The sequence below is a fragment of the Curcuma longa genome, chromosome 11 (genome assembly GCF_044706935.1).
Source record: "Curcuma longa cultivar G26 ecotype Majalengka, Jawa Barat chromosome 11, ITB_CL_G26_1.1, whole genome shotgun sequence".
Lineage (NCBI taxonomy): Eukaryota > Viridiplantae > Streptophyta > Magnoliopsida > Zingiberales > Zingiberaceae > Curcuma > Curcuma longa.
The window spans coordinates 6,453,979-6,479,742 of record NC_133871.1 but is presented as its reverse complement, the minus strand read 5'-3'; the positions used below and the strand labels follow the sequence as shown (position 1 = coordinate 6,479,742).

The 25,764-nt window shown below is 32.9% G+C and overlaps 2 protein-coding genes across 2 annotated transcripts; one reads left to right on the top strand and one right to left on the bottom strand.

Moving 5' to 3' along the window:
• Window positions 1-292: 292 nt before the first annotated feature.
• On the bottom strand, window positions 293-13,486 carry LOC141841422 (pachytene checkpoint protein 2 homolog). The gene is made up of 14 exons (XM_074729597.1): window positions 13,342-13,486; window positions 13,199-13,262; window positions 12,348-12,454; window positions 12,193-12,260; window positions 9,876-9,979; window positions 9,694-9,798; window positions 7,908-7,997; window positions 7,739-7,814; window positions 7,375-7,444; window positions 5,972-6,042; window positions 5,763-5,853; window positions 3,814-3,944; window positions 513-641; window positions 293-433 (listed from the first exon to the last, which is right to left on the bottom strand). The coding sequence occupies exons 1-14, from the start codon at window positions 13,484-13,486 to the stop codon at window positions 293-295; spliced, it is 1,392 nt and encodes a 463-aa protein (XP_074585698.1).
• A 6,320-nt stretch (window positions 13,487-19,806) lies between these two features.
• LOC141837033 (UPF0481 protein At3g47200-like) lies at window positions 19,807-21,159 on the top strand. The gene has a single exon (XM_074724513.1). It carries the CDS (start codon window positions 19,807-19,809, stop codon window positions 21,157-21,159), a length of 1,353 nt encoding a protein of 450 aa, XP_074580614.1.
• The last annotated feature ends 4,605 nt before the right edge of the window (window positions 21,160-25,764 follow it).

The window sequence follows — 25,764 nt, the reverse complement described above, 5'->3', positions numbered from 1 at the left end:
AATGAAAAATATTTCCAGTGTTGCATCTTGCATAGCTTGAGAAGATTGTAATCATGCTGCTTATTTACATATATTTCCAGCAATATTATTGATGAAATCATAACAAACTTGATACAAGATAATCAACATACTCAATTGAGATCAATCTAAAACTTTTTCCAGTACATTGATAGTTCAGCTGTCTTGAGTGTCCTATTCTGATAATGTAAAGATGGCACGGCACTGAGCAAAAATAGTCACATGAAATGGCATTCTGTCATTGCCAACTAACCACAAAGTTGAAGATTAAAGGTTATGTTTTCGATTCAGAGAGTTCTCGAGCTGCAGTTTCTATTAACATGTGCAAAAACCTATTTGAATCGCAATTATTTGGGTCCTTAAGAGCTGCATGAGCCAAGAAAGGCAGCTTTCTCAAACCTCTTCCACTTAATCCCTGGACAATTCAGTAATAGATATTGCAATTAATTGGAATTTTTATATAAATCCCTGCCAATAAATAAACATTCAATTACCTCACATGCTTTTGCAGCATCAAGCAGTAGACTGGAGCGGTCAAAGGGTCCATCAGATTCATCCATCTGAGATGCATGGAGCGTCTCTTTCAGGGCTGAATAGCTTAACAGCAAGGCACCAACACAAACCTGGAGAATCAAAACCATACAATAAAAGCTAGCCTGAGCAGTTAGTGGGCACTTTTATTCTTTAAGGCATGATGTTATTCTATAATACACCTACAACGGTTTAAACATCTTTAGTCACAGAATTTGTGGAACATTGAGGAGGTTATGACTTGGCACACTGGTGAATTAGATTATATATGAACCCCATTACATCCACTTCAATAGATTGGAATTTCTTCCATGGGTTGAGTAGAAAGGCCAAACCCACAAATTCCTTTGCTAAAAATTTAAATAATATCAAAAGAGAGAAAGAACCTTGCACAGAGGCAAGTGAGACTACAATCTTGCCAAAAGAGAAGTCAGACAGACGTCTGAAGCGTATTTAATGTACCCAAGAGAAAAAAACCGACTATTATTGAAACCAGAATGATGTTAACAGCTTCACAAATACATCAATTAAATAAGAGATGAAGCCAACAACATGAAGAGTCCCAGCCCAGGTCCCACTCAATTTAGTGATGAAAGTAGAGGGCTTAATGGACATTGTTGTCCTGATTACGATCATCCCATCCTTCTATTGTCGTTCTTTGATTTCTCATAGGGTGTAGTCTCAGGATAGAGGAGTTGCAAGAGCATGTGGAAGGAGAGTCTCAAGATGGTGCAACATAAAGGGGAAGTAAGGTAATGAATATGGAAGATTTATTAATTTAATTAAGCTAATAGGTGATATGTCTTAATTAATTTAATTTGGTAACTAGGTAAGGTTGTGTGAGCAATAATTTAGTTAGGGTAATGTTAGTTTTGGTTAAAATTTATACTGTGATTTAAATAATGCTTATTAAGTTAATGTTTGATGATATCATTTAATCAATAGTCATATTATTAGGTAAATATTAAAGGACTGATTGATTATTAATTTGTTATTATTAAAGATTGTTCAACAGATTAGACACAATGTCAAAAACTCCGAATGGTTCATAACTTAAAGTGAGATTTATAGCATGTGCAATAGGAATATTGTCATCACACAATTGACTTGAGATCTTCTTACCACATGATTACATGATTATATATATATCTCAATATCAAGGAGCACATACATAAATGGTTATGATTCAAAAGAACCACTCCCATCTAGGGCTTTGGTTGCAAGGAATTTTATCTGTAGTAGCCATAAAACCACAACCATGGCCACATGCTCTACCTCAGTTGCTCATCTTTAACAAAGGTAATCCTATCTCACAACGCTCATCAAGGACTAATATCTCATGCAATATACAAGGGACATGAGGATTTGCACTTATGAGTCCAAGTTGCGCATCACTACTCTCACCAATGTCAAGTTGAAGTGGCAAAAATTCGCTGCCACTTAACAACCCAAGCAAATATAGTTATGAACTTGGGTTGCTGCTTGTTAATGGAAAATGTTCAAGGTCATCCACTTCAGGCTTATGCGCAAATTTACCCACCTCACTAATGGATTAATGTGATTCGTGTTGTAGTAGTGGATGCCATAGATCTACCTTGCATTAAGCACAGTTCTCTAAGTTTGACAGCAATAACTGGTTACCATGTAGCAAAATGGAAAATTTGTGTTTGGTTTAGCAATTGCTTACTTCAAAGTAAGCATTATCAGATTTATGATGGAGCAATTTATCTAGCATAAGTAATTGGGCAAAATATTTTTTGTTTGGAGTTCCATGTTCCCTTAGTTATAAAAATCAAATTGGAAATTAAACAAGACAAATTTTGGATCACTGATCTAGAGATCAAGTCGGTTGATTCATTAGTCGAACCACATGTCAACCCAAACATTGACCCAGCTGAGTCCATTGGTTGGAAAGACTATGCTCGCTCAACTGTTAAACTGCAAATTTATTTGTTCTGTTCATAAATCATATATTTAATTAATGAAGAAGACTAATATGTTGTGTCATATAAACAAATTTCACATCACAAACTTTATAATTTCTAGTTTGTTAGTGCCTTAATGTGGTTGTGGACTGTGAAATACATGAGTGGGGATTGTAGCATAGAGAACCTACACTTGATTGCATCAAGGATTAGAAGCATTGAGGACCAACAATCTGTACCAAAGGCCTAGGCTATAGAATAATGATGGAAGAACAGTGACAGGACTGCCAACATGAGATTAGGAGAGATGACCAATGAGTGAGTTTAAAGATTATAGGAGTTAAAGGGAACAGGTAATATTGGATGAGCGTATTTTCATTATATAAAAAATTAACTAACTAATTCATTGATTCAAAAGTCTAATATCTCCTTTGTCTTACGTAGTTGAGATTAAGGTATTTTTGTCAACTTTCTTTTTTTTTTTTTTTTTTTTTTGTATATGATAAAACCAAGGGGGTGTTTCTGATGACTCACTTGGCTTTTAAACCCCCCGATAGTCAAATCAGTTTTTCCCCTTTTTTGTATCTGGTCTTTGAGAGAAAATAGCCCGATAAGACTCTCGGTTCTGGTTTTTCTTTAGCCCAACAGTTGGGTCAATCAACGGTTATAAGTATGATGCATTCCTTCAGGACTCTAATAACAAAGATATATGCATATCAAAGAGCCAAAATAAAAAAAGGACAAGTTATTCATTTGGACCTATTAACTTCACAAGGACTTCAAACATCTCATGAGCTTTCATTTAGTCAGTAATTGCTCCTAGTTCCTCACCAAGCCCAAGGTTCCACAACCAGGAAATCTACTATTAATTGATGCTGAGTTGTTTCTAGTGTGTTGCTCTTCGACATCAAAATTATGCCTTCACTAGTACAAAGAGAATAATTAACAGAACAAATTGGAAGATAAAGAAATAGCCAAATAATTGTAAAAATATATATTGTGGAAGAATTGTGGCTCCTGATTAATAAAGCAAGTATTTTTTTTTTGTAAGTTTAAGCAATGTTTTCAGTTTTATTGAAACATCTTAGATTTTTTTTTTCCAAAGACCATGCTAACTAAGAACTTTTCCTATAGAAGCAAATTTTTGTTAGAGAAGCCTGAGATATATTAAACATTCTCTGAATAAAATTAATGTTAAACACTTAATCTCAACCATGATAGCATATGGGCACTGCCCTTCCACGATGAATATTGATTTTATGGTGATGCTAGCTCATGCAACTTGCATACACCATGTAAAAATTTTATGCATTATGAGATCTTAAATTAAAAGTTGTACCTGAGGAGGATATGAAACAATCCCAGCACGCAATAATTCTTCTAGGCATGACCTTAATATTTCATATCGTGCTTCCAGTGTAGGAGGGCCTACATAAGCCTTGATATCTGCTCGGTCAACAAAAGCAATATCTGCAACCTAAACAAAGGTGAGCTTATATATTTGACAGTGGAAACCACTAAACAACTTAACCCATATAGCTAATATGTCTAAGCTATCAAACATAGCAACAAAGAGTAGTTGTTGACATGTAGTGACAGAATTAGTTGCATTTACCATCCAATTTGTCTGATTATTTAGTTCATTCCTCTACTGCTAAGGATAAACCTAGACCAGTTGATTTGAGCCATGACTGCATTTTGTTAACAAGCACTTCAGCAAAAACAAACATTCGGTTCAACTAGTCCTTATGATACATGAATAAGACCACCAGATGATAGACTATAATTTGGGAGTTTGTTCTATGTTTCCATTCTTTTGCTTCCAGAAATATTTACACAACTAGACCAGCTACAATGGATAAATAGATCATCATCAGCATTTTTTTGGGTCAACATTCAAGGCTTATTAGCAAAGAAAGCAGCACGTCTGGTTCTCAACTTTACAAAAAAATGGAGACATGATCCTCCATACCATTGCATATGCAACATATATATAGAACCTGCTTCCAAATTGGATAGGGGATCACCAATATGAACCCTGATGTGATCACTCATTATATGTATTATTGTGTTTCATCTCCAGATTCCCAAATTCCAACTTTAACACCCAAACTAAGAAGAGTTTCATAAAACCTCAGATGTTCGACCATAACATTCTTAAACAGACAAGAAATAGTACTAGTTATTGAACCATCTATCATGCCTTCATTTCTTTTATTTTCTTTGAATGACTTTGTAAATGCTATTCAAGCCCTAAAGGTATAAAACAGAAGTACATATTTGCTTAGTTTGGAAAGGTCCATAAGGATCATAAAAGATTCCATAATAACTTTGACTATGAACTATAAAACAAAGTAGAATGAGCTCAGTATTCTACCTCTTTAGTACTTCTAGAAAAGAACCTTGAGATATGCTTTGTAGCAAATAATCAATATGCAATACATTTTAAATTTATTTCTATACAAAAATTAGAAGATGGCATTTTCAGCTCTAGGGGTGTGTTTATGCAGGTAAGCTCACAAATCTGAATTTTTTTTACAGGAATAGTATGATAGACTTCTCTTGTTAAACAGAGTTGAATTTTACAAGGATTGACGCATGGAAGCAACTAGTCCTTACACAGCAGAACAGAAAGAGGTTAAGGATATTTCTACATGTTTATACAGTTTACAGACCCTATCTATCATTATTCATGACATGCGTTCTGCATGGATATCAAAATCCAGAAGCACATAGTATAACTTCTTCATATCTTGAATTTGCCAAGAGTGAAATCAGTCACCAATTTTCTGAAATTCATGAAGCTTCAGGCAAAACAAATTTGTGCTTAATACACTAATCAATCACAGGCCTGCGTGAAGTTAATTTTCGCACAGTAAATGTGTACTGTTTTGCAACATCACAAGATACGAGACTGACTATTCTTTCACATTTATTTTAATTGTATCTTTAGCTGAGAGAAAAATGCATGTGAACTTGCATTTGTCAATCTACTTGGTTCTCTTTTCAGGAACATGGGCCTTCATTGCAGCAATTCTCTCCCCTAGTTTCTAGACGGATCTGTCATGCAGTTATATTGCAGTAAGCCATGAATTGTTTAATAAAGATTCTATAGGTGGGTAGTTGACAGCTGATGTTTAATTTGTGCAAAAGAAAAATCAAGTGGTTTAGGGCAAATTGTGTAAAAAACACACATTGTTCAAGGTAGTATATAATCAAATTCACAAGTGTCATTTTATATCATAATTGCTTGTCCAACCAATACAGAAAAAAGTATGAACCAGTTACCAATGGCTGTTGTTATGTTTGATGTTGTGAGAATTATCACATTAGGCCAAGATTTCAATCTGTCCATTTGAGTAAGCAACGCATTCACAACCTGGTATACGACAGATAATATAAGTAGCACATGATAGAAGGGGAAAAAAAACATCAGAGCTATGATGACCCAATATTGGAAACCAGAAGTGTTAGAAATCAAGTTCTTAAAGTATCACCCGTATGGAGTCTGATGGTTCTGAACCGGACAAGGCTGCTTGTCTAGCAGCTGCAAGACTTTCAACTTCATCTACACATTAAACAAAAAAATTTAGTTTAGGAGTAAGATTTAATCAAGGGAATAACAGTATTGAGTATTCAACAAGTGGTCAGAAAGTTCCTGACTATATGACCCATACATAAATTTATAAAATAATGGATGTGTATGGTAAACTGCCATTAGTAGGAGATTGAACATTAATATTAAAATGACAAGACCTGGGATGAGTAGTTTTTTTATGGAAATCAAGGATGCAAATATGTTATGTGCACTCATTGAAGATTGTAATCGCTAGGATGAAGCATTAAAAAGAAAACAAAAAACTGTCTGATGGTTAAAAAATTGTAGAACATCTATCACTTTTTTATCCAACAAAAACCAGTAATTAAAGTGAAGGGTAACAACTCAACACATGGATTTTTTTGATGTGCATGTTTTTGCTTCTGATACATTATTGTGACTCTCTAGGATAAAAAAATGATGATATCTACTATCATATTGAAGAAACAAAATATGCATGTGAGGCAGAAAATGAAAAATGCCTAGTTAGATTACTGTAGTTTATTTGATAAAATTGTTAAATTGATTTTATTTGAATTGAAAGAATGGACTTCCAGTTTAGGATTCCAAGGCATATTCATCATGCATATGCATAAAAAAAATGCAAACAAAAATATTATTTTGTAAACCAAATTCATGTAGCCAATATGTTATGTATGGCATAGCATGTCATATGCTCTGCAATTATATGGTCGGGCAGAATAAGTAGCACAATTAATAAATTATGCATGCTGCATAACCACATGCAACCTCATATGGCAATTTTCAATTATAGCACCTCGTCCAAGAAAATAAGTCAAGATCACATTGGGTATAACGGAATAGATTACATGAAGATAATTGATTTTGGTGCATAATCAAGTTAATAAAGCAATAATAAAATCAGAGAGAGTTAAAACTTATGAGTGATATGCAGAGAGTTAAAACTTATGAGTATATGCTCAATTAACAATTTGGTGCACTGATCTTATAAACTTTTTCATATGCATATATTTGCTTAATCTCATATTGGTAGATGTTAGAAGTTTCAATCCAAATTGCTGTTTTTTATTCAGTGGGTAGTAGATGCAAACCCACTTCATCACATTGTTTATGTTGATTAAGTCATTAAAATTATTTAAACAATACTTTTCTATGCACAACACCAATTGTAAATATGGTTCTAATAGAGACACGTGTGCTCAGACGACATGCCATCAACGATACCTTTTAGAACCTTGGATAACAATAATTTGATGAATGATCATTCAAAATTTGCGAAGTATCAAAAAGAAGATGTAAATAGACAAAAATGAACCTAACCAATCAAGACGAACACGAGGTTATTTTCTTCTTCCACCATTTCCTGAATTTTCTGAAAAAGCTTAGCAACCTGGAAGAGTACCAAGAAAAGCTAATTGAGAATCACCTCATTATGGCGATGAGGGCAAAGGCACTTTTTGAATTGCTATTTATACTAACGTATTGGAAGCATAACAACTCAAAGCAATAAAACTTTCTTTAAGCAAGAAACAGAATACATAAAACGATTTCAGGACAAACTTTGTTTCTCACTATTTTTGACTTGAATTTAAAAATATATACATAAAATGCAGTTTGTATATATAATAATTTCTATGAAAAAATATTAACAGAAGTGCATTTTAATGAAATTGACAGAACATACCAATTTCCCACTTTCTGAAAACCATTTACTAAATAATGAGTGCGCGTTGACTTCTACCAGTTGGCACAAGGGATACCTTATTACAAGGAATTGATAGCATCGACTCAAATTTCAACATAGCTATAGACTCTGAGCAATAGGCATAAAATGAGTAGTTACACCATCAAACCTTGACTTGAAACGTATAGAAAGCTTTTGAGCCAATGCTTTACACAAAGATGTCTTGCCAGTTCCTGGAGGCCCATGCAAAAGGATAATCCTGTAACACACATTTCAGTACGAATAAACTTCACCTCTTTTGCAAGTGATGCTTTTGAAACGATTATGCTGATGACTTCTTTACAGTTATACAACATGCAAAACAACCAATCATAGAGATTAACTGGTAGCTTATCCATAGAGTATATAACAACATTATTAGTTCCAAAGTGTAAGAGTTAAATTTTCTTTCGCCTAAAAATACTACTAATTGGTAGTAATTCAAAAATCGTAATATTCAAATAGTATTAAAGCTTTTTGAATATTAAATATATAATAATTTAATATCAATATATTATTTATTTTTTAATTAAGGTGAAATATCAAATATAGATAATAATAAAATTAGGGGCTAATAATGCTTATAGTTTAATTAATTATTATTAACTTTATTAAGCAATAAATAATGTGTATTAATTATTAAGATAGTTATAATACATAGCTATTAAGGTATTTGAAAATACATAACTAGTTAGAAGTTATTTGATTAATAGTACTAATAACTAATGAATCTGCAGTATTAGTATCAAAAATATTTTAATTAACATTCTCAATTCTCAAATCATCATTAATATTCAATAATAATAATAATAATAATAAATTGAAATATTGATTGACAAAATAATTATATTAAATTTATTATAATTTAAAAAAATAAAAATGCAAAAAAAGTTTAGAAAGATTAACAAAACTTCAGAAACAATTAAAAAATAAATTTTACAAATTTCAAAAAGATAAAATTTTAAAAATTCAGAACATTATTAATTGTATAACTATTATTAGTATTTAACTATGAGTTAGATAAATAATAATTAAATTAATTAAATTATGTATAAAAATAATTTATCAGTAATGATATATTAATTATTTTCAACTGATTTATGATTACTATTAATATTACTAATTTAGTATTATTATATTATACCCATCTGAATTAATTTTAAATAATCAATATTGGATAATCATTTTGATATTATTATTAATAATTAATCAACTAGTATGTGATGTTCACAAGGACACTCACTATTAAATTTTATTTCACTTTTATCATTTTATTTTTATTTTTAATTCTTTTTTAATTTTTCTGAGAAGATCAATATCTAATTTTGGAATACCCAAAACAATATTGACTTTGACAACCATAGATTGACACTAAGAGACATGTCACACCAGGTCTTTTCATATACAATGTTAGACTTTGCTATTTATGTTTGAAATTTAGTTTTCTTAATATGGAAGGATCGTAATAAAATAATAGTAGTTCAACATTGACTTCTTTATTTAAAGACAAACTAGGTGGTTTCTTTTTCAATACGTTTGATTCCTTTGAAATAACTTTCATAGGTGGAAAATGGAATAGAATAAATTCCTTGCATAATTTCATACGAGGATCATTACAACAGAAACCATAGTATATAACAGTAATAAAAGTAGCAGTTCCAACTTCCAATCTCAATATGGAGAATGATTCTGCAATAATAAACCATGACCAGCACTAGCATGATGGTCTTATTTGTAATAATGAATGAACAAAGGGACAATTAAGCCCTATTAAGATATTTGGGAAAAAGGCATTCTAATGAAAGATGAACCTTCATATAAAATACCTCTCAGCTCACAAACTGGATCAACTTAAAATTTATCCAAGAAACGGAACATAATGCTATATTCTGTACCTTAAAATGAAATTTGCTCACCTGTTCCATGACACAAGGCAAGGATCTACACCTCTTTCAGTAAACAAAAGTGCAGTTGCAGCGTATCGCAACAATCGCTGCTTGAGACCAGTTTCATAAATTAAGCTGTGGAAACAATGACTATCTAATTCAATTTAAACATGGCAGGCTAAGACACCAATAAAATGGTCAAAGTCATGAACCTTGGCCACAATCCATCAAATTCCTTTGCTGGTAGAATCCACTCATTGAAGCTAGCAAGCATATCATCTCCACTTGGTTCCTCTCCTGGCCCCTCTTCACTAAGCTAAATATGTTAATCTATTAGAATAATTGCATGGGAAAACCATGTTGAAAATAAATCTGAAATCTGAATATTTCAACCTTAACCGAAAAGCTGAATATCTAAGGGACGTATTCCTCATCCAAAAATGTAACAAGAGCAAAAAAAACATTAATGTGTTGCGAAATCAAAAGTAATGATAAGAATTAAAATTTGTGAAGCATCATGATGTGCATTAAGTCTAAAGCATTATGATGTGTATTAATTTTGATGATTCCATTTCAGGTTCAATTATTGATGATATAGAACACCTGTTTTGACACAAACATGCTAGATAGTATAATTTGATTCCAACAATCTAGCAGGGCCTGTATATGAAATCCCAAAGGGGGATGAGCAAACTTCAACTACAGTTAGCCCTGAAATTTATTATTACAAGGCAATGTTTTGGTCTGAAAAAGTGTCAGTTATACATATGAAAGGATGATAAAGTTGTTATTACACAACTAGATCAGAGGAATATGGGAAGTCAAGTGACATGATTTGCAAAAGCTGGCAAAGACCATGTAGCAGATTTTTAAGAAACATTTGAGATGAAGAGATATTCTGTGGTTGAGCCTCAAGAAGTATGCCTTCAGTACTAGTTTTCACAAATTTATCAGGGACTGTAGCCAATTCCTTCAAGATACAAGCAATTTAAGACACAGACCCCAACAAACATTCAAGAAGTAGAGTCTAACTGTAAGTGACTGTGCTGAACCAGTTCCTTTTATAATCAGCTAAAATGTGGTTGCCATTCTTTGAGGGCATCAAAGCAAAGAATTAGATGGTTATGGTCTGGGACAAAGCTTGTGCTAAAACTTCCATTGAGTAACAGCATTATCTGACCCAATCGTTGGTGTTAAGGTCCTTCTAACAGAGATTTCCCTTGTTATACCTAACAATTATAAACTTGGGGATAAATCCAGTCTAGTGAAGAAAGAAAACAAGTACAAAACTTGATCTACTTGTTAGTCATGTACTAAAAGTCATCAAAACAAGGTACTTTCTTCTTTAAAAATTAACATATTATCTGTTGATGGCAACTCAGAGGCTCCAGTATTGCTTTCAGGCACATACCACAGAGATCATGACTGATCAACCATTGCAGTATATCTTGATTAAGCCAGACCAATTGAGAGATTCCTGAACTAGTCAATCAAACTTAGCAAGTTCCAGAGTAAATATAGACAAAGAGCTCCAAAGAAATCTCAAACGCTTGTTGATTTTGTCTCTAAGTTTTCAAACATGGGGCTTGTCTCCAAAAGATGGAACAGCCAAACTAGCGTTCCAATGTTCCAACAAACAATCTTGTAAACTATGAACTCTGATTCAAATTTCTGATAACCAATAATCATGTGAATGGAGCTCTAATCATTTAAAAATAAGCCCTAAGAAAATGAGGAAAATGCCAATGAAGACACAATGATAATGAGTGGATGGAATGGAGAAGAACCAATGATCAATATTTGATGATTGAGAGTTGGTTTGTAGTGTGATAGTTGTATAATATATATATATATATATATATATATATATATATAAGGTTATTTATGGTCCAAAAATTCGTGGTTATGTATGGTCTGATGGTAATGTCTTGATACTTAAAATGGTTTTGATGGTTTGTATAGTTATGTTTTGATACTTGAGATATTTTGATGGTTAGGTAGGGTTTTGATGGTTTTTAATGGTTATGTTTTGATGGAAATAAACTAAAGATGCATGAGATGTTACGATGGTTATGCATGGCTTAATATACCTTTATAACTTGTCTTATTTTGTAATAATTATCTTTAATGAAAGTTATTCCTTATACTTGAGTCATATGGTTTACAACTTCATTTGATTTCTTAACTAATTTTCTAGTGGCCTGTAATAAGTATGATTTCAAAATTGCACATTCTTAGTTTACGTATTCAATATTTATTTTTTATGTTCTAGAAATTAGATATATTTATATCAATTAATTTCTTAGTTCCTGATTCTTGGTTCCAGTTAGCTTGACCAAGTCAGTTTCTAGTTTGGTAGGTAATTTAACCACCCATTGATTCAACCAATGAATAACCTGGAGCTTTTCCGATTTGATGTCTGGTCCGGTTCTGATAGTTATGCATTTTTTTCCTCATATAATGTCGATTCATTAGAGAAAAACAAATCAAAAGGATTTAAAACATCAAGATACAACTGGAAAGTGATACCTGATAAACATGTACAACTGGCTTGACTTGCCAAAACAGTAAGACCTTATGATTCTCCACCCACTCATCTACATTAGAGAATAGATATACATTAGAACTCAAGAAATCAAGAAAAAGTTAAAGAATTCTAAGAGTCTTCTGATTACTTGTTCAACCTGTATCACAAATCAAGATTCTTTTAACATTTTCAAGAAGAAAAAGATCATCAGTAGGCACTGGAATGGGCCCATCCACATACGTCATGCTCCTCTTCTCCAGCATCCTGATTCACAGAAAATGCAACAACCAAGCAAGTCTAAGATCAGGTCACAGAGATGAGAGAATTAAACATTAGGTGCGGATCATAGACAAATAAACGTCAGGGTAAATTAACAGCTATCATCAATATAGTACATAGAAATAAGAAGTAGGAATCAGTAAATGAACTATCTGTGACACTGATTACTATCAGAATTTTGAGGGCATATGAACTCTTTGGTAAACTTTTATGGATTTCATATTTATTTATCTAGATCCATTACGTAATAGAAGTGAAGAAAAAACTGCTGATGCATTTTTTAACTAACAAGCTTCGCTGGATCAAAGCATAACTCTTACCATGAATGTGAGACCATGACTCCATGTCAAAATTTGAAGATGTTCAAGAACCAACTTAGCAATATCCAAATAGATTAACAATATCATTTGTCTTTGAAGAAGTTCAGACAAATATTTATCGCGAAATACTGATCCATTTGCTTGGTTCGTCAAAAACTTTAACTTGGACAAAATGTATGACTCATGACTGCAATCTCAAATCAGTTGACAATTTCATTCACATTATACTATTTCTTGGCAAAATAAGTGAGGCTATCCACAAGGCATATTAGCGTATTAAAGGGCCCTAGTATACCTCACTTGTATAAGTAGCTCAAAAGATCCAATTTGAACTTTCGAGGTAAAAAAACAAAATAAGGTTTACTATTTTCGAAATGCCGACTTAATGCAGAAGTGAGTGAAAGAGCACCTTTCTACTGCAGTGCGTATATCATCAGGCTGTGCCGTGCTCGATGGTTGCAAGCAGACCTCGACTGCGTACCCAAAAAATCGGATCAAGGAGGGAAATATCAAGATCCTGTAAAAGGAGGAGGAGGAGGTTAACGTGATTACCCGACACAAGGACCTTATCATCCGCGGTGGGGATCGACAGAGAGGCAAGCTCGGGTTGCCCGGATACTGCCTCCGACATGCCACGATCGCCGTCTTCATGGGGGTGCTGGTGCGAAACCTCCATCGGCGAGCTCATTCGCTTCATCTTGACTTCCAGGTAGAAGTCGTCGAGAAGTGAGCAAGGCGGGCGAATGCACAGAACCCTAATTCGAATCCTTTAAAAAATAAAGAACGTTCCAAATCAATTTTCCTCATTTTTATTTTACTTTCTTTTCTTAATAGAAAAAATATATATGAAAAGATATATTAATATATATTATTTTAGTTGTTAGAGGAGATCAAATATTCTCCATACTAAAAAATAAAATAGAAAAAATGAGGGTGATGCCTTTATATTTTTATTTATATTTTTTGAAATAAGTAAACTAATTAAAGAATATTTAAAGAAATAAATACATAATTAAAATATAATTCTTAAAAGAAAATAGAATTTGCAATTTTCTATTTTTAATTAAATAAAATTTTGAAATCAAAAAATAAATATTTATGTTGAATATAATATGTTGTAGAATTGTAATAAAGTGGTAAGACCCTTTAAAAGTTAATTTTTTGACATAGTAAAAGATTAACATTATCCACTTCTTTAAGAGTAGTTTTAAAAAAAAAAAACCATCTTCTCCTAATTATCTCAAATCACAAACACAATATTAGGCTTACATTAGTGTGTGCCCTATAATAATTCATTCAAAAGTTCATTCAGATATATATAGTTGCGAGTTATTAGAAAGAACACCAACTTGAAAAACTTTGAAAGAGAAAGATTCATCTGTTGATTTCATCTAAAATTGACTGATAAACTTAAAAATTTTTAAATTATTTCAAATTAAAATTAATATATTTTTTGAAACCATCTTAATGTATTAGTATTTGTGACAAAGTACTCTCTTCTGGCCTTAGCTTCCCTCTCATCTGCAGTCTCTGAGGTACGTACGTAGTGGTATGCACATTTACCGTGAACTTTACTTACTGAGCTCGGGCTAGTGACTGTTATTCATGTATTTGATTTCAAGAACCGAATAAGCAATTGTTCGTGCATCTAGTTTGATAATAATAATGTTGGATTTAATCTCTTAAAATTTTAATTTTTAAAGTGATATATATATATATATATATATATATATATATATATATATATATATATATATATATATATATATATATATATATATATAGGAATCAAATTTATTTACGTGATCTAATTAACTTATAAGTTTATCCGATTTCAAATTATCAAATGTAGATTAAATATATACAATCTATTAATATGTTCTGTTAGTCTGTTTTCTTATTATCGGATGTGATTAAATATGTAAAATCTATTAGTCTATTTTGTTGTTATCTATGAGCGGATAACAGATCGAATTTATATATGAGCAATGATATATAACATAAAAAAATTTAACATGAAATCAATATGACACACTCAACTATATGTCTGTGGATCCCACTGTATAGATGTGGGATCCACTGCATGTAGTATGTCATGTTGGTTTCACGTTAACATTTTTCATGCTACATATCATTTCTCTTTATATATATATATAGGATTTGATCCTTGAGTGTTTAATATTAACTGACATCCTATCTTCGTTTCTCATTGACGAAGGTATTACGGTGCTATCATCTTAATTTCCTTAGAAAATCACCCTATTATTTCTGCTTCATCTTTTTCTATAGGAATCGAGAAATTGATATTGTCAAATAAGAACAAGGGCTTTCCAATCAAGTTTCTTGTCATTATTTATATATTTTATATATTAAATTATATTTTATTGAAATTAGATCCTATTTTATTTATATTTTTAAATATTTAAATTTTTATTTGATTTATAAAATTTATAGAATTTAGGATTTATAAATTCTTTGAAACAATGCACTCCGTACGTATCTTTGATCTAAAAAAACTTCTGAAAAAGGTCATCTTCTCCAAGCGTGCCGCCGTCTAACATACTAGTCGCCTACTGGAGTCATTTCCTTGACGGCACAGATGAATACCTGAAATTCATCCTCTACTCCAACATTCTTTGCCACTCCTCAGGCGAAACAACTGCAAAGGTCGGGTAAACATCAAGTATAATTACACATGGTGCCTGAGCCTGACTACGAGAACATCGGAGCTGCAAAATCAAATAACAACGCTACTGGAAACCTCTACCGTGGTTTCGATCATCCGCGTCAACCATGGCAAGTACGCTGTCAATGATGTGCGAGCACACATAGGCACCAACAACCTCATTTGGGATTAATTAATTACTTCTACACAATGGCAGGGGTGAGTTTCGGAACCTACAACCCTGCCATTGTTGCACAGCTCCAGGAAATCTTCGACACAGATTGGAACTCTCCCTATGTCGTTCCCTATGTCGTTCCGGTTGAGCCATCGGATGCCTCAGCTTAAGGTCTCGAACACTTGGCACAAGAAGTCATTCTATCATGTTCCTGTTGAGATCTGCTTCCGGATCGAGCGGCTAACTCCCTCTGCAGCACCTCGTCCCCGGTTAGCTTGAGCAGCTTCTAGGACTAAGGAGAAGGATCCTGCAAGAAAGAAGCACGTGAGATGGAGGGCCAGGGGGTCCCTGGCGCGACCACTCCGATGCTTAAGTTAGCGGCTGGAGAAGAAGATGGGAAGCGGAAGATGAAAAATTGAGTTTTTCTGAGTCCCTTCGCATACCTTCTCCAGCAAGATACTAACCCTTTAAAGGAGGAGAAAACGTTGTGTCACATCCAAGACGTGATCGGGGTTCCATCATCGTTATAAAAGTGTCCTGAGGAGTATCAGAGGGCGTGTCCAGAGAGATGGTGCAACTGACAAGTATGTCCCATCACTGACTTGCGTTAAAGAAGGGGTCATATCAGGCACGTGCCACCCTTATGGGAGGCAGGTGATAGGACACAGAGAACATTCATAACGAACGATGGACGGAGTGGCCCTTGGGAAATGGAGAGATCTGAGATACCTTTTCTGATAGGGCTTGTTGAGTGAGGTAAGGGTATCTGTGAGCGAAGAAGTTCGAGGAACCTCATCGCCGAACTGATAGAGAGGTCAGTTCGGAATTGGATTGGAAATTAAAATAGAGAGATCTAAGCGGAGTTTTACTTTGAGCCGAAGTGGAGCTCGGCTCGGAGAGAGGCCTTGTTACTGCATCGAAGAGGGTTTTATCTCTGAAACTGAGAAGAAGTGGAATTCGGTTCCTAGCCGAGGCGAAGTTCGGTTCGGCAAGTGCCTCGGTATCCTAGTCGTGGTGTAGTTCGGATTACCGTGAGGTCATGGACCCGAGCCGAAATGGAGCTCGTCTCGGCTTTGAGACAATTGACGAGGAGAGGCTGGAGGGCTCAGTATTCGTTCCGGGGGGGGGGGGGGGGGTTGAATAAGGGAGTTACCAGAGGCTTGGGCCGGGGGTCTGCTTATCTGACACAACTCCTAGAATGTGGCTAACTCCTTGTCTTTCCTGACTCGGTTAAGCTGACCTGAATCCTTACGCCCATAACATATCACAATCAAGCATATACCTTCAAACATCATGGCTAAACTTGTGATGTTTCCAATTAGTAGATGATGATCTACGCGCGGTGAATAAAGTTGAGAGTTGACTTTCTTTATTATGTATCTGTGAAATTCTTATCAATGTAGGATCCTAATAAAGAATTTGTTATATACAATTTTATTTTTCATTGTTTTTACAATTCAAACTTGTGACCTCTAAAAATTTGCAAGAAGAGTAATGAGCACGTAGCGAAAATAGCATTATCTTATACGGTTTTCACTCCGCTAAGTGCTAACTCTCTTCTATCAACGAATTCATTTTCTCATCATCATTCATTCTCTCTTCCTCCTCGATTCATATCTTCTAAACAAAATTCACTACAAATCCTCATCCAACAAGAAAAAGAGCAAGCATCTTTCTTCCTCTCTGGTTAGTTAGAGGATTAGAGAGGGTGATTAATTAATAAGTAGGTGGGTTTATGGGTAAATTAACACATTGAGGCGTTGTCAATATGCCATTGGCTATATGACACACTATAAAAATTATCAGCATTAGCAACGGAATATTCCATCACTAAAAAGTATTAACGACCGAATCGCAACGGAATTTTTTTATAATTTTTTTTATCGTTGATGTCATTTTTGTGACAGAATTTTAATTCCGTCGCTAATTAGTGATGACATTTTAATTCCGTTGCTAATGTTAGAGATGAAAATTTTTAATCCGTCGCTAAAGTTAGCGACGAAACGTTTTAATTCGTCGCTAGCTAATTTTAGTGACATATTATATTTCCGTCTCTAATTAGCGACGAAAATTAAAATTTGATCACTAATTAGCGATGGAAATATAATGTTCCGTCGCTAAAGTTAGCGACAGAGTTTTATTTCAATCGCTAAACAGGCAAACGAAAATAAAATTTCGCTTGAGTTTTAGCAATCGAAAATTTAATTCTGTCACTAATTAGCGATAGAAATATAACATTTTGTCACTAATTAGCGATGTGAAATTATATTTCAGTTGCTAATTAATGATGAGAAGTTCATTTTTAAGGAGGTGGGACTACATTGTTTGAATTTATTTCAAGGTAAGTAAATAAAATAATTTGTTTAAAATGGACGTTCTCCTTGTTTTTGCCCTTATATATTTTGTTTGATGAACTAAACTAAAATATTTTATGATTATTCTTAAGCAATATAATAGACTACTTGTTCATGTGACATCGATTTCAATTATTTAATTTTTACTCTTATATATTTTATTCGGTCTTTACCCTTATATATTTTATTCGGTCAATGAGGACTAAAATCTTTTATGATTATTCTGAAGTAATATAATAGACTAGTTGTTGTTCACGTGACATCATTTCAATTATTTGATTTTTGCTTTTATATATTTTGTTCGGTCGTTAGACTGAAGTATTTTATAATATCTGTCCTAATAAAATACATCCAAGTGTTACTAGGACGGCCATTATTTAAGTTATAGAGACAAGTTGTGATATAAATTAAAAAAGAGAATTGATTGCATGACAATTATTACCGTAAAAAATTAACTTTTGTAATACTCACAACTTGCATGTATTTTATTAGGATAGATATTATTTAAGTTCTAAGGATAAATTATGATATAAATTGATAAAAGAAAATAAATTGCCTGATAATTATTGTCGCAAAAAAAATTTTCATATAACTCACAACTTTTAGAATAAGATATGAGAAATTTTTGCAATACATATATCTTTTTTAGTTAAAATATGATTTTGCAGTCTACTATATTTTTATATTATATGATTTTTTTATTTATTAGTTTCATTTTGTTGCTTGTATTTTTAGGGTTTCTTTTTCCACAACGAGACTTTATAAAAGGCATATCTATTTTTTTTTCATTTATCTAAATCAAATATCCTAGTTTGAAAATTCAAACCGCTTATCTTCACTCACCTTTTTTTTTTTTTTTTTTGCAGAAGAAATGGTTAAAAAAATAGTACCCCTAAAACATGATTGAGTTGGTTACAATGGAACAGAATTATTGAAATAAACAAGGGTTGAATTTCGACGAAGCCGAGGCAATGATTTCCTCTGTCGTGACCAACTGCAACTTCCTGATTCACCTCCTCATAGATAACCGTGGAGTCGATTGTGTAGGACCGTATTGGAATGACGGATTTCACCTTTTGCTGAGTGAACTCTTCACATTAGATCGATCGTGTGGGATTGTTAGGATGACAAATTCCACTTTTTATTGAGTGAACTATTCACATTACAAGAATATATATCGTAGTTTGCAATTTACGAAGTGGGCAAAAGCCGAGGTAATACTTTCTTGTATTGCAGTTTTTCGATTTACTTTCTCACAACAGATGGTTGTGAGACTGACTGTGTGAGATCGTTGGGCTAACAGATTCACCTTTTGTTGAAGTTGTTATAGAAGTATTTTGCAATTTACAATTATTTTGGTCAATCGAGTAGTTTTGAATCTAAATTATTTGATGGACAAAAGAAAAGTGTAAAACTTTGATCCGTACTATCAAACTTTGATGTAAATAATAATCATCTCAACCGTCTTCGCCTATATAGGACCTTGCTTTGTATGAGAAATTAAGTAGCAATCCATAAGCAAGCTTGAGATTGTTCGGAGAAAAGTAGGAGTCAGCAGCTGGAAGATATATAGAGCTACTTTAGCCTGGCAAAAAGCTTTCTAAGGTTGGTTTTTTATCAGTCACCTGATCCATTTTCCTTCTTTGATTTCCTTTGTGCTATTTCCTTCCTCTGTCATTATAATCTTCAAGGGGAAATCCTTTGTGCTATTTTATTTTCCTTTCCTTTCCTTGTGCTATTTCCTTCCTCTGTTAGATCGCTGCATTTATAGCTAGCTATTTGAATCATTGTAATCCTCAAGGGCAAATCCTTTGAGATCAAAGATGGCAAACACAGAAGATGAGGGGATTCAGATATCAGTGGACATGCAATGGGTAGCCTCATTGGAGAAGAAGGTGTCAGACACAAAATTTAGTGACAGAGGCACCAAGCCAACAATATTCAGAGTTCCGGATATCTTGAAAAAGATCGACCCCCAAGCCTATGAGCCATTGCTCGTCTCGCTCGGCCCCTACCACCACGACAAACTTCATCTCCAGGCCATGAATCAGCTCAAATGGAAGTGCCTCAAGTTTGTCCTCGAGAAGAACAATAGGATGGGCTTGAAGGACTATGTGGATCTGATCAAGAAGCTGGAAACGCAAGCACGCGATGCCTATTCGGAGGAAGTGAAGATGGACAGCAATAGTTTTGTGGAAATGATGTTGCTGGACGGATGCTTTCTGATGCTTACAATAATGAAGTGGACCGATATGGTGATTTCAGAAGAGATTACCTGGATGGAGAGTGTCTCCTCGTTGGCTCCACATGTCCTACGAGATATCTACATGCTCGAAAACCAGCTTCCTTTCTTTCTTCTTGAAACTTTGTACGAATCTTTGTTTCCTACCAACCTGCCTTCCTTTCGAGAGTTAACATTCGGGTTCATCCGCATGCATGTCTCAACAATATTGAAACTTTCCACCGACAAGATTGAGCCATATCACCACATAATTCATCTTTTGCTTTCTTGCATCGATCCGACAACAAACCATGGCATTGACAATGGCAATCAGTCCTCCACATTTGGCTTCCTCTGCAACTCTAAGCTAGTTAAAACAGTATACGTCGACGACTCACCGTGGATTCCTAGTGCTACAGCATGCAAAGAAGCTGGAATTCACTTCGTAAGAAAAAGGAAAGGCAAGAGTTTCCTGGACATTACGTTTCAAAACGGCAAGTTGGAGATTCCCCAACTTCGAATAGACGACAACACCGACTCGCTCTTGAGAAATCTTATCGCGTACGAGCAATGTTCAACGGGTTCCAGGTTCAATGTTACATCCTATATGGTGTTTATGGATTCCCTCATCAATACAGCAGCAGATGTCGAATTGCTTCAACAACATGAAATCATTTTTAACGACTTAGAGGACACCCAACAAATTGCTACTTTATTTAACAAACTTGGTGCAAATGTCATCTATAACTCAAATGATTTCTACCTTAAGGACGTCTTCAATGCCATGACGAAGCACCGCAACACTAGATGCAACAAATGGCGCGCAAGGTGTAATCACGATTACTTTAGTAATCCTTGGGCAATTATCTCATTATTTGGTGCTCTTGCACTATTTGTTCTTACTGCGACGCAAGCCGCGTTTGCTATTCTGCGCTATTTTCTACCGCCAAACTAGCTAGCTAGCTTCCTCACTTAAAAGAAGATTGTCAGACAGAACGCGGGAATGCTAGCTTGTTGTTTAGAAACTAAGTTTTGTTGCTTATGAAGGACGTATCATATGCATGTGTACATAAGATATGTGTTGTTGGTGAATAAAGGGATATTAATTTCCTAAATTCTATAAATTCAGATGTCTTGGTTGTTTCTTTTCATGCTATCCGATCCTATCAAGGAGCTTGTCGAGAAGGTTAGCTTCCACAGGCTTAATTGAATAGAATTGATACTCGAATAGTAGATTTATAATAATAGAACACTAACATAGATTTGTTAGATCAAATTAGAGTGTCCGTTTCGCCTTAAATCTCATTAAGTCGAGCATCAGCAGGAGCTCTACCACGCACCTTTTCATGGGAAAACACAATTAACATTAGTCTCCCATCACCGTACTAAATCCTCTCACATTTGCTTTCTATCGTCAAGAGCATTAATTAATTGTAGCTGCATTACAACAGATAATTTTGCAACCTTATTATCACAGTCAAGAAACAAAACTCTCACCTGATGATACTTGATATATAATTCCATATAGCGACCATATTCTTCTTAATTCTGGATCATCTTTAATACCTCCATAACAAATTAAAACAATCAGAAATCGATCAGCTTGGAAATTCCAGCAGCCTTATTCTGATCACTAACATGAGTTTAATTTCCAAAATGAAAACAACCATCCAGATTATGAGACTTCATTATATTAGATACGTTCCTTTATTGCAACTTGTTTAGCAAGCCCACTTCCAACCATTAATTAATATATCCAATACCTCAAAGATGTTAATTAAGTGGGAAAGAGAACATTTGAGCTAGAGTTCTCACAATGGAAGTGCTTTCTAGTTTGTCATTTTCTCTTTGATATTTGTCAATCTATTAATAATAAGCTTCCATCGTAATTAAGCTCTTAATTTCCAACTAGCAAACTCTTGGATTGCTCTTCCAAATAGTCAGTAGTACTGTTGAAACAACAACCATATATATATAATTCAATTGTTTGCCTTTCAGTACTCCATCCACCCTCGGAGGTATCTCACTTAATTACCATCCTAATACATTGTACCATCTTGCCATGCATGACTTTGGTCAAACTATCTTTTGTTAATTTGTTTTTAGTTTGGTCGGTTTTACCCAATTGAATTATATTACAGTTTGTAATTCAAATTCCCAAATGGCTGTCATTTGTTAACTTAATTCCTAATATTTTTGGGAACGTTAAGTGGTTTTATTTGATTTTAGCCATTTCAAATTATCTTCACTCAACTAAAACTCAAATAAGGAAACTTATCTATTAATAGCTACAGTCAACTAGCTAAAAGCCTGTTTTTTGGTTAACTCAAATTTATTTTAGTTGATCAACTCAATTTATTTGACTCAAGTGGACAAAACAATAAACTTATTTGCTAATAGATAGTTTCTCTAGTCAACTCTCATAACCAATTTAATTGACTCAAATCCTCCTCAAACGACTTAACCAATTCTAATCAACTCAAGTGACTATATATGGTTGCAATTTTGTTCTTTCAATGAATATTGTTTCATTGAAATAAGAGTTTTTTTTATTTTAATGAATCAAATGTGTAATGAACCAAAGGTTCATAAGTAAGCTTTGTATTTGATTTGATAAAATTTTTTATATTTAATGCTCTCAATAAAAATTGTGAACTATTCATTCAATGACATTTAAATATTTAAATCAATTAAGTTTAAATTAAATTTAATTTGAACCAAGTTAAAACTCGTAAAAAATTAATTTAAACATGAACACTATTTCAATGACTTAATTTATTTTAAATTAACTTAGCTCGATTAATTTATCAAATAAATTTAAACATTACAAAATTTAACTTTACTTTACAACCTTATTCCCAAAACAAAAAACATTAAATATATAATTGAGTGATCTCTCAATTATATATTTTGCTCAGTCGACGAGGACTGAAATACTTATGATGATTCTTAAGTAATCTAATAGACTATTTTTTATTAAAAAAAGAAAGAAAATGAAGCTGAACGGTAATTGAAATAATTTAGAAAACTAGTGAGATGTTTCATTAAAACTTAGAAGCTTAATTTTCTGGGCTTTGTTTTCCTTTGGTTGGCCTTTTTTGTTGTTTCTTCCCTCCTTGATTCTATAATTGACATCCTAGATTCACCTCAAAAGGATCAACAAATCTCTTAGCTTCTTCACTGTAAATGTCTGGCCTCAGTTATGAAAATCTACACAAGCACTTTGCAACTACCACAGTAAGGAAAAATAAATGTCTGATTAATTTGTGCTGCTGCTGCTGAGTAGTTGTTGCTATTCCTGTTGGGAAAAATAAATGCCTGATTAATTTGTTGAGGATGTTAGGTAAATTTTTTATGGATAAATTTTGGTTGATTAAAATTTGAGAGATGAGAGTATTTTGCAGTTATTTAATTTTTTGGTTTATTTGTTTCTATTTTGTGTTTGTTGATTTTATTAAAAATAAATCGTGTCGCTTGGATACAAAAATACTAAAATAATTATATTTTTTATGAAATAATTCTATAAGGTATATATAAAATTAAGATGGTATTTTAAAAAGGTTGAATTATATAATATAAAAGATTAATATTTCTAAAATTAATTATCTTTGTAATTATGTTAAATCATGTCAATCCATTTATATATTTAGGTTATATTATATATGTCAAATATTTGAAATACTTTTTAATTTATAACATAAAGTTTTAGGTCAATTAACTAAGTTTTTTATATTATATAATACGAAGTTGTTTTGATTTTTAATTTGTCCATTCTTCGTTCTCAAATAATCACAAGGTAATTATATTTTTAATGTTGAAGGGAGAAATATAGATGATGATGCCTATTATGCACTTGCAAATCCAACTAGAAATGGCAAACTTTGAGTTTGTTTATCGGTAATTAAAACATATTTTTGCTAGGATTTCAACTTTGTAATATCACCAAAATATATTATATTTTCTCTGATTGTATGTAACTTATCATGTAAGTCTCGTATGCACTTAGTGTTAATTTTTTTAAAATATTATAAATAAATTTAAAAATAATTGGTCAAATAAATTTAAAAATATAATTATTTCAAACAACGAAACAAACTCAATTTAAATTTGAATTAAGAAGTGAAAACTCATTAAAGAAAAAAATCAAGTCCAGTTTTCAATGATTTAATTTATTTAAAATTAATTTGATTTAATTAATTTATCAAATAAATTTAAACAATATAAAATTTAACTTCGCTTTGAGTACTTCTCTCAAAACATAAAACAATAATAATTAATTATTTAGGCTCTACACAACTATGTATTCAGGTTTATTTCTATAAAAAGTGAAATTTGTAATCCTAGCGGTCTTATATAGTCAATCCTACAACTATATGTGAGAAGATAAATCAAAAAGATACAGTTGACCATGACAAAAAAGATATTGTTTTGATTTTATCAAGATTTGAATTCTTATCTATTTCTATAACTTTATTTCATTATAATCAATTCAATTATGATCTGGATTCAAAAAAAAATGATAATCCCATTTCCTCGTTCAACGAAAAAGATAATTATCAAAAAAATAAAGAAATCAAAAAAATATTTAAAAAAAGAGTTAAAATAGTGTCAGAATGGATTCTGACAAATTTAATGAACAACTTTTATATTTATGAATTATTGAATAATTTTTTTTTTATAGTAGTTGATTTCTAAAATATTAATATCCGTTTAGAAAATATTTTAAGATACCTATTTAGTTTAGAAAGATTCTATTTGTTCTTGGGTCATCGCGTGACAAGCACTTGATTACTTAAAGATTTTACCGTATCACATGAGAACATATTTTATCAGAGGAATTAAGTAATTTAGTTACCGATCAAAGAGTGAAAGCAATTTGTTTCGATGAAGTTGAGATAATATCCTCGCCGTCACGATCAACTGTAACTTCTCGATTTACCTTCTTCACATATGATTATGGAACCGATTATGTAAATCCCTGGATGACAAGAGCTTACCTTCGAAGAAAGTGAAAGCATTTGTTCATGGGACATCGATCAGCTTCAATTCTTTGTCGCCCAGGACATGCACTGAAACACTAATACAATCAGTACTCAGTCTCATTAATTGCTTGTTATAATTTCCTCACAGATTCAGAGAGTTAACTGTTCACTACATGATTTGAAGCCTGTGTCTGGCTGATGAGCTTTAATTGAGTACACCAACCAACCAAATGATCGATCGATGCTCAGAGTTATTGGAAAATAAGTCAATAGAAAAGGTCTTTGCTACCAACTTGACTGACCAATAGTCCTTGACATTTTTATGGTGGGCGAATTGATGACCCCACGGCCTAGCTAGCATTCTGGGGCCAGGGGAGTTACGAGCTACTGCTGGCTGCAGTCGATGGGGGGTACGTTACCGCTGAAGGAGAGCCAAGCCTGATTAATTTGTTGATTTATTCTGAGGTCATGTTTGCAATTATTTTTGGGTTTAGGGTTTGTTTTTATTTCATGTTGTTAATTTTATTAAAATAAATTATAAATTGTACGTGTCATTTGGATAAAAAATACTAAAATAA